The sequence below is a fragment of the Olea europaea genome, chromosome 7 (assembly GCF_002742605.1).
Source record: "Olea europaea var. sylvestris chromosome 7, O_europaea_v1, whole genome shotgun sequence".
NCBI lineage: Eukaryota > Viridiplantae > Streptophyta > Magnoliopsida > Lamiales > Oleaceae > Olea > Olea europaea.
The window spans coordinates 15,949,759-15,960,819 of record NC_036243.1 but is presented as its reverse complement, the minus strand read 5'-3'; the positions used below and the strand labels follow the sequence as shown (position 1 = coordinate 15,960,819).

Genomic DNA, 11,061 nt, shown 5'->3' with positions numbered 1-11,061 from the left:
TGTGAGTGTATTAAGTACATATATCTAGAAAAAACATTTATTTAAAAAAAATATTAATTAAAGTAAAACATCTTATTTTTGAAAAGTGAAATCTCCCACATGATTTTAAAATATTGATCTTCAAATATATGGTGGGTTGTAATTTCCACTTTTATTCATTTATTTATTTAAAAAGTGAGATGGGCCTTCCGAATTTTATGGTCCTTAGTGGACTTCAATTTAATAAATTTAATTGGGCTAATTATTTAGATCGACTCAATCCATTTTTTTTATGTCTACAAATGTCACATTTTCCTCTCCTCGTACAATAAACAGTTGGTTTCGTAGAGATTTTAAATGCACAATTGAAAAATAATTGTGAGAAGAACGGGGAAAATGTGGGAAGATGAAAATACCCTTCCCTTTTGAAAAAAATTGACTACATGCGTTGATTTTATGAAGCAGTTGGATGAAAATGGGCAAAAATGATGTTTTGCATAATCAAACAAGTAATTGGGTGAAAATGTCAAAAATTATAAGGTATGAATGTTTTGCACAATAATAAGAAAAAGTAAGAATGTTATATACTAACACCCACTCCAGTACAGGAAGGTTTCATGTAGAATTATTAAGCAGAATATGTAAAGAAAATCATGGAATAGGTTATGGACTATTTTTAGAACATTTATTTGGTTAAAAAAATGGGAGTATTTTATGAAACAATATAATTTCACAGCTGAGAGTCTATTTTGATTCTTAGAGTCTATATATAAAATTCTTTTATTTGCACAATACTTTGCACAACTTGTTTCACACTTAAGAGTCTATTTTGATTCTTAGAGTCAATATATAGAATACTTCTATTTGTACAATACTTTGCACAACTTGGTTCTTGCATGTTTGCTATATATGTAACTCTCTTTAATTTTCTTAATATAATATTCTTTTCTTTTCTTTTTATTAAAGTAAACTTTAGTCCAAATATATTTAAGTGCTATTTCAATCCCATTTGTTGGGAGAGAATACTTTGTAATAATAAATTTTATAGAAGAATGTTTGATTAAACAGTAAAAAAAATTTAAATTATGTGTAAAATTATTTTATTAAAAAAATGTGTATTTAAAAATGAATTTTACAAGAAAATGAGTTTTAGCCCTTGTTTGAACTTTATTTTGGAGGAAAAAATAAATTTTTGAATAATATATTGAAGAAAAATGTGTGATTAAAAAATAAGAAATTTTTTTGAATTTACATGTGATTTTATTTTATTAAAAACATGTAATTATAATGATTTCAAAACATTGAATTTTCTTCCAAAGAATTGGGCTCAAAGATGGGGAATATGGCTCAAACTTGCACAAAATTGTATCATCATAGGGATACTGCCAAAAAATCTAAACTTACTTACTCGAATTTATTAAATATCCATTTTTCTTTATGGGTGTTCCTCCATTATTTTTTAGAGGATGATAAAATGCCTTTTATTTTTTGTAATTAAGTTTGAACTTCGAACAAATTCCATTATATATAAAAGATAAAAAAAGTGAAAACTCACTTTTACTTTACAGTTTCTTTTTGACAAAAACCACCTGCACACAGTCAAAACCCTAGTAAACAGTAACTTTTTTCACTGTGCTTTTTGAACCACCACAATTTACAGTGACCCAAACACGTCCTCTCCAAGAAACTTTAGCCACGTGGCTTCTTCATAATCGATCTGATCATCAGATGAACTTCCAGAGCAATCACAGCCACTAATTTCTTTGACCAAAAAACCCTCCATCTCCAAGTCCCTGTCAGCATCCATACCATTCTCACAGGTGTTTGTAGGCCACGCGCCACCGCTCTCCTCCTTCATCTCCCCCAGAACCACCCTCCTGATACCCCCCAGGTCAATGCTCGCCATCACCGACGAGTCCGAGTCGGAGAAAGACGATCCACAAGTCTCCTCGTTGCCATTTATTGTAACGTAAGCCGACGACGATTGGAATATCACTGTCGAAGAGTAGGGGTTTTCGATGAACCTCACCTTCACTGGAGGCGGCGGCGCGTCCCATGAGTCCAAAAGCTTTGATAGCTCCATAGCTGAATCTTCGTCGAGCATTAGCCATGATGTCATTTCTCTATCATCTTCTTCTTGTATTCCGACGCTTCCGTCAGGATCCTCCGTCGTTCTCAACCGTTTCCCGATGACATCCCCGGTGGGTTCAAACCCATTTCTCTTGCCATTCTCGTCCTCCATTTTTTGTGCTTCAGTGAGAGCAAAATCCAAAATATAAATGAAAAGCAGCGTGTTTCTCATGCATTACATATTTCCCGTATTTGAAATAAATAGAAAAATGTACGTCTGTCTCTGTTTGTATCTATATATAGGGATAGAGAGCACTAGGGTGGCACGTGGTGGTGGAGGATTGGGCGAGTGACGTGGCGGAGGATTACGGTGCGGAGTAAGGCGGCGGAGGGTTGGAGGATGGGAAGGAAAAAAGTGTTTTTGTCGGTAGTACTTTACCGGGAAGACAAATACTTTGGCCTCTAGAAACGCATACACATTTTAAGGGTACAAAGAATATTATTCAAAAGTGTAATTGAAATTTTACAAATAAATAATGTTATTTAACGTCAATTGATATAATATGTTTAATTGAAGGAGAAATTATGTGATTCATGTAATTGTGCCACTTATTTAATGTCAATTAATTAACACCTAGACCCAATAATCAATTAATTCATATTTGTTAATAATAATGTACCTTAAATTGGAGTATGTTACAAAATTTAAAAATTAAACTATACTCTGATTACTTTAAACAATTTTTTATTTTTCTTTCATTTCATTTTGGATCGGACAGATTTTTATATTGATTCTTTATTGCCTAGTTGATCCTCCAATCCAATTTTTAAATGAGTAATTTTATTCATAACCATTGTTTGTTAAGGATCAATCTATGTGACAATTAGGGTTGACAACGGTTCAGTTCGATCAAAACTATCATCGAGTCACCAATTTTTTGGCCATACTATAACTGTACATAACGACGTAAGTCGGTTCAGGTCGTTAATAACCACAAAAATAAATTATTTTTTATAAGTACAACCGTCAAATTGAAAAAAAAATAATTATGAAAAAAATCAGTGAAAACAAAAACATAATACTAAGCCAATTTCGAGGGGGGAAATGCCAAATAAAGACTAGTTTAATAAATTTATGATATTACAAGTTATTTTTAATGTTTACTTCACCGCAACAGCAGATTAATCTACTTTAACACAACAAAGTAATTGACCCAATCTTCACACTTATAAACACAACAAGTTTATGAACATAAATTGAGACATTTAAAAACTCAATCAAAGAAAAGACTAGTTCTACATTAGATTTGTAACTGGATAATTTTCAAGTAACAACAAATCCTACCCTACTATTCTTCACACCTATATTCTTGCAAAATGCGACAAAGAAAAATCATATTCTCGACACATGATGCTCAAAAACAGTAAAACTAAGAAAATAAGTAAGAAAATCATTAAGTTCTAGAAATGTTTGCATTTCACATATAACATTAAGTAAGAAATAAGTATGACAACAAATAAATATGTACTAAAATTATCACAATATCATCAATTTAAACCCAAGAATAAGAACCACATTTCATCAAATACTCAAACTCAACAAAAAATGATATAGATTACAGCAACGGCAAACGGCGAGCAACTATTATTGAATAGCGAAGAAAAATACTCTCCTATTTGGGGATGGCGATAGCAAGAGCTAAAGAACACTGTATGGAGAAGAAAAATTGGAGATGGCACTGCAGAGACTCAGAGAAGCAGACGGCTAATCTATTGTTGAATTTGATTCCAATTTTTCAATTTCTTTGTGGTAGGGTTAGTGGGTAATTGGGTTAGATTATTTAATGGGTCAGTAATGGGCCATAAATTTTGGGCTAGACAGATTTATAAAAGAAAGAATAATGGAAAGCCCAATTGCTCAATTTTATTTTTTTTAATAACGAGTAATCGATTCTGGGTGGGGCGGGGCGACGGCGTAAATACCATACTCGCCCCGTCCCAAATCGAGTCATTAAAATCAAATATCATATCTACTTCATTGTACTATTGATTCGATTTTTTTGCCCCATTTGATTCAATTAACTGCGATTTTCGATTTTAATAGTTCGAATTGCCATCCCTAGTGACAATTACATGACATTAAATGACAGATTCATTTAAATATAAAATTACATGATTCATTTAATTGACATATAATAGAGTTTAGTCAACTAAAATGGTACTCTAACATTAGTAGTGCTAAAGCACCAATTTATGTGCTTGTACATTTTATAGATTCAATTAAATGAGTCATTTAACTTTGTATTTAAATGAATCAAACATGTAATGCCTTATAATTGCCACATGAAATGGTGCTTACCATCAATGGTTATGAATAGCATTACTCTTTTATAATATGGAGCTTCATAACAACAACAATAATAAAAAGGTGTGTATAATGTAGTCTTTTATATAGAAGCTTTTCTTTACTTATTTTTTTGTATTATTCAATACAAATACATGGGTTATTGGTACGACAACAACGGTTAGCTCATGTTTAAGCTCCATTAAAATGAGATATTTGGATAAAATGTATTTTGAAATAATAATTTTTTCAAGAATTGTTGTTAAAAACTAAGGAATAGTTTTGAGTTTACGTGTAATATTATTTTATGAGAGAATGTGTAATTGAAAATGAGTTTTGAAAAACGTACATTTTTGAAAAAATGGAGCCCGATCAAGGACTAAATTTCATTTTCAAAAATTTAGAGTAGGTTATGTTACTTATTTTTCAGATATAGTGCTTCGTCTAATTGAAGAAACCATATGATAAAATTCTTCGCATATTAGGATAATTTTGAGTCCAGGAGAGTATGTATAAAGCCACTTAAGAAGCCTAGAAGTTTCATCAATTAATTCTTGATTGTGTGTGTTAATGGAAAATAAAGAAAACAAAATGAAACAAATATTACATGGCTTGAATTTTAATGTGAAGCACAAGTAAATTGACTACAATTGATTGATTGTTCACAAAGAAAGAATCGTCATTATAAAATGGTAACAATTTTCATATATCAATTATAATATAATGAAAAGAAGACTAAAAAAACAAAATAAATCAGTTTTCTTTCTTTCTTTCTTCCTCTTTAGGAAAAAACATGATTAAATTCTCAACAATAGAGACAGATGAGTCATTTTTTTATTTTTTATTTTTATTTTTTTTGTTTGGGTTAACTTTGTTTTTTTCTTTCTTATCAACCTAAAAGAGCTGATTTGAGAGGTGTGTTACGCTAAAATTTCGTAAGCGGACAGTATTGTGATAAGCGATGAGTATTAAAGAGGAAGTGGATTCCATTATTGTTCCACGAGAACCAAGTATTTAGGGCTTGTTTGGTATGCCCTTTCGCTTTTTATAGAAGAATTTTTGGAGAAAACTACCTTTATTTTGTTTAAAAACTAATTTTTAAGAGAGCTTTCTATTCAAGAAGTGTTTTTAGAAGAAGTCACGTTGAACCAACTTTTTTTAAAAACTCTTCTAACTAGAAAAATACTTTCATATGTTTAAACAAATGGATTCAAAAATATCTTTTGGATTCCAAAAGCTCATTTTGACTTTTCAAAAACGAATGTCAAACAAATCCTTAATTAGTTTTCAATTATCGCTAACTTTAATTGAATGGCAAATTTGGAAGAGTTTTATAATAACTATGTAGGCATATAGCTTATTTAATTAACAAACAACTAACCAGTGCGGAAGCGGGTATGGAATCCAATAAATGGAGTGCACTACAACTTCAAATCCTATGATATTCCTTCATTTTAATATCAATTCCATTATTTGAGAATGCTTATTTGAACTTGAAAACTAATATTCCTAGTTTATTTAACCATCTCTCGGGTGAACTAAATATATACTCATATATGACACTATTATATTTCGATGAAGAATACACACACACACATTGTGCGTGTGTGAATATGCAGTAAATCACAAGAACAATAATAAGATCTTGCAAAGTATAATAATATCAGTTATTGCTGATATAATAAAAAATCATTAAGATCCTAATAACAATTCAAATCAAACAAATACTGAGGGTCAAAATTATTTAGTATCTTCACGATATGTGGTTCAACGTTATCCTATGTCTATAGAATTAGCCGAGTATCATATGATTACATAAACACGACTTAAATCGATACAACATCACCCATAATTAAAGAACAGAAAGAAGATGAAAAATAATTTTGAAATCCTGAATCTCTCCAACACTTATTGATCAATCTTAATCATTTTCGCTGAAATCTAAGCAAAGATGCATGAAATTTATGTAAGAATATGTATTTTTATTAAATGCTTCTAGAGCTTATCAAGAAAATGTATTTTCTTATCCGAAACTTCTCCTAGGCTTCCCTTCTTCAATGAAGATGAATATATGTATTTATAGCCCTCAAAACTAGGTCAAAACTCATGTCACAATTGCTTTTCAAGTAGAAGATGAGATCAACTAGGAAATAGAATCTTTCATGTGCCATAGCACTATGTGATCATAAGGTAAAGACTAGTGCGGCTGCATAGTTGTCGTATTAAACTTTCCGTTGATGAAACTTCTGTCCTTGCTATCACATAGGGGTAACCCTTATGATCGCAAAGCACAACTTTTTAGTCTCTAATTTACATTTTTTTCCAGCTTGAGTCACCTCTTATTTGCAACAAAGGCTTTCATCTAATCTTTATACTTTGATCCTTATCCTCCACAATCATCTACACTAAGTCTAATAAAACTTTCAAAAATTTACAATTTAGTCCTAGAAAATTCCAAATATTGGATTTTAGGTTATGAAACTTGTGAATTTCATCCGATTCTTACATTTATTCTTCTTATTGATCACATGCAATCTAATTAGTATTCGATTACTTCAAATCAACTTCAATTAGGCTTAAAATCACACTTCTTCATGTCAATTGCATCGAAGTTTGATTTTCTCCCACAATTAACATAAAAAAATAATAATGTAGGTAGATATTTGCTCAATTAACAATATTTTATTGAGTTAAGATGTTTGGATAATCATGTAAAATAGACACATCAAATATTTCAAACTTGAACTCATGTTTGTCACCAGCAATATTATCTAGTAATCGAACATACAAGCAAACATACAATCAATGAGTTAGATGACTGTCCTATTTGCCTCAATTATTGAAATTATTTGACAACTTATAAAAGGTTTCTAAGTCATGCTACTATTACAAATATTCACTTATTCAAAGCTTGATCGATCTATGTGTGCATAGTAGGTTCAATTACCTTGTAACTTTTGATGGTATTAAATAATAGAGCATTCATAAGATCATGCAAATTATAACATCATATCTCTATTTTCAATCGAACTGTACAATGATTATTACTAAGTGCATTAACTATTATTTCTTCTCTCAAGTTTCAATATAAATCACAAATCATTTCAACTATTGGCCATGTAAATTGAAAATCATTAAGATCCTAACAATCGTGAATCACCAAGTGGGAGTGAATTGGTTTTTAAAACTTTTTCGAATGATAATCTCAATTAAAGTAATTTGAAATCATCGTGTAGATCAATTAAATAATAATTGTAAGCAAAATAAAGATAAGTAAAAACGTAAAGAGCATTGCAAACGATATATTTATGGAGGTTCAATCTAAACCAATGATCTACGTACTCCGTTACCGAACTCTTCGTCACGGGTAAGACCTTTTTTCACTCTAATGATTGACTTATGGTATAATAAAAAACATTTACAAAGCTTCTAATGACTTATAAATAAGGAGCAGTGATCCTTATACAATATTAAACTTTAAGAGACCTCAATGTGATCCAAAGTTTTGATAAAAAATAGCTTTACAATTGAACTTCTCTCTTAACAAATTATAGAAATAAATTAAGTACCAAGAAAGACTTACACTTTAATAAGTAGAAATAAATGATAATTCAAGTGTTAGGTGATTTTTTTTTTTTTTTAATAAAGATGATATTTAAAAAGTTTGATTCAATCACCAAAGTCTTTCAACATGAAGATGTAGAAGAAATAATTGCAATGTAAATTCAAAGATTTGCTCAAAATATTTCTCTCAAAAGTGTACTTCAAAAATCTTTGCAAAATAGAATCAATTCATAGAGAATAGTGTGCAAAACTTTTTGTTGACTTCGAAGATAGTTCAGTCAATCTATATAAGTTCAGGTGATCAAAAAATATAGCTATTGGATAGTACAAGGTTAGAAGTCCACACGTTTAAATTTTGGAACGTTCATAGATCAATCGACCTATCTCCAAATCGGTTTACCAATTCTGCCAACTGATCATCCGATTTGGCCTGATCTGAAAGTTTTTGAAAAACTTGGATTTTTGATAAGTTCTTTCAACTAGTTTTTTAAAAGTAAATGATACTATAGAAATATGAGTTAAGTTCAAATATGATTTTATTTCAAATGTTGTTTTTTCAAAAAGATAAAGTTTAGAGTGGTGACAAATCAATTTTAACTTGATCAAAACGTTTTATGCAAGTGATATCAAAATAATTTTTTGGTGCATAAAATAAATTTTGAACTTTTATCATTAATTGTCAAAGATCAAAACATTAGTACCTTTACATTTGGTTTAAAAGTCTAGTCATTCATCTTTTTTAAAATTGGTTCTTAAGCTCTCATTTTGAAGAATTTTGTCTTCAACGCTTGAAAGACATGACTTCAATCTTGACCTTCTTTATAGAATCCGATCTGTAATAATAGTCTTAATCTTGATCTTTTGACAATCAATATTTATCATTGAATGCTTTGCAAATTATTATCACTTTAAATCAATTGTTAGTAGACAAGATTAACTTGTTTGTTATGAACAAAACTTTAAGGTTAAAGTCAACAATAGGTCAAAAATTATTTAAACCAAATAAATACTTGGGCCCTGTTGGATTGCAAAAAATTTCCATGGAAGTAGGAAATAAAATTTCATTTTTCACCTTTTTGCATGTTTGATAGACCAAGTTTTCTTGGCAACATATTTTCCACCTTTTGAGGAATTGGTTTTCTCATGGGTTTGGTAGTTTTTTATTTTCCAGGATTTTTTTGTGCAATTGAAATAAATTCTATCCTCAATTGTAACAAATTCTATCACTTTAATTAACAATTTCTATGAAAAATAAATCTAAACGAACACCAAAAGATCTAAAATTTCATTATCTTCTAGGCGGAAAATTATACCAATTTAACACATTTAATCGACAATTCTCAGTAAAACAAAATTTAGATAATTCAATTCCCTAGAATTTTTTTTTATTTCTACCCAAATTCTATTCTTGCAATCAAACGAACCCTTAGATTCAAAATGTGGAATTTAATATCAAAACTTCATAATATGGGGTTCAACATTATCCTAATCTCTATACAATTAGCAGAGTATCATATGATTACAAAAATACAAATTAAATTAAAGTGTGAGATGAACAATAATATTGAAATCTTGACTCTCTTCAACACTCAAATTGAAATCTGCTATATAAGGTAAGTACAGTAATTGCCTTTCTTTGATTATAAGCAAGCATCCCCTACAAATTGATGCTGGTCGGTCAGAAAGTATCAATTTACTGACCATGACCGAGTGCCGATAACAAGATAAAGCTTTGGTAAACACATCAATCATTTGCAATTTGATTGAAATGTGAGAAAGAGTAATCACACGTTGATCAAGTTCTTCATGAATGGAATGACAATCTACTTCAATGTGTTTGGTTCGTTTGTGAAGAATCGAATTTACAGCAATTTGAATAGCGCTAGTACTATCATTATGAAGCGAAGTAGGAGTAAGCTGAGAGATATCGAGTTTGCCCGACAAACCTTGAAGCCACACAATCTTTGAACATGCTAATGACATAGCCCGATATTGAGATTCAGTAGAAAACTTCAAAATTCAATCCTACTTCTTATTCTTCCAAGAAATAAAAGCATCACCAATAAAAACATGCATCAATTGATAACTGAATGACGAGTATCCACATGACTAGCCTAGTTAGCATCACTATAACATGTCAACTGTAATAATTTGTAGGAGGAAAAAAGTAACCTTCGACCATATGTACCCTTGAGATAGCGAAGAATATGTTATACAACTGCTAAATGAGATTGGTGAGTATAAACTGACCTGCCTTCTGTACAGCAAATGAAATATTAGGTCGAGTAATAGTCAAATAATTCAAACTCCTTATAAGCTGCCGATATAGGGATGGATTAGGTAATAATTCACCTTTCTCCTAACTAAGCTTTGCATTGACCTCCTTAAGAGTAAGGATGGAATTCCCAGACTCGAGATCAGTTAAGGTGAGAATATCTTGGTATACTTATGCTGATGTAAAAGTAGACCATTAGAAAAGGAATGCACCTCAGGACCAAGAAAATGCTGTAGAGAACCAAGGTCATTCACAAGAAAGGTATTGTTTAGATGTTTCTATAGTTGCTTAATCAATGACGATCAGACCCTATGATAGCAATATCGTTCACATATACTAGAAGCACAACAAGTCCAATGGTAGTTCTTTTAAAAAAGAGAGAAGAATCAAATTGATTTTGAGTAAATTCAAAATCAAGAAGAGTGGTACGAAATTTTTCAAACACTGTATGTGGTGCCTGCTTTAATTTGTGCATAGACCGTTTCAACCGACAAACCTTTGTGGAAGAGTGAGTAAATATATTAGGAGGAGGAGTCCCTATGTAAAGAATAGACCGTGGCTATAGCCATAATAATACGCACAATCGTCATCTTGGACATATACTCTCCTCTCTTGAGCAAAGAATCTTAATACAAGTGGAGAACACATTAATTTTAGAACGAAGAAAATAGACTAAGTAAAACAACTATGGTCATCAATAAATGTCATGAAATACTTCTACTGGGCATGAAAATAACATGATTTGAACCCCAAACATTGATGTGAATAATCTCAAAACATGTGAAAGCCCGACTACCATGTGTAGGAAAAGGTAAAGACTTGCTCTTAC

At 30.6% G+C, this 11,061-nt stretch overlaps 1 protein-coding gene across 1 annotated transcript; it reads right to left on the bottom strand.

The window, feature by feature from the left end:
• Nucleotides 1-1,469: 1,469 nt before the first annotated feature.
• On the bottom strand, nt 1,470-2,514 carry LOC111397697. The gene has a single exon (XM_023024695.1). It carries the CDS (start codon nt 2,279-2,281, stop codon nt 1,634-1,636), a length of 648 nt encoding a protein of 215 aa, XP_022880463.1. The 5' UTR covers nt 2,282-2,514; the 3' UTR covers nt 1,470-1,633.
• Nucleotides 2,515-11,061: the final 8,547 nt, after the last annotated feature.

Coding starts and splice junctions, on each gene's coding strand:
- LOC111397697 (XM_023024695.1), bottom strand. CDS start 2,281: ATGAGAAACACGCTGCTTTTCATTTATATTTTGGATTTTGCTCTCACT.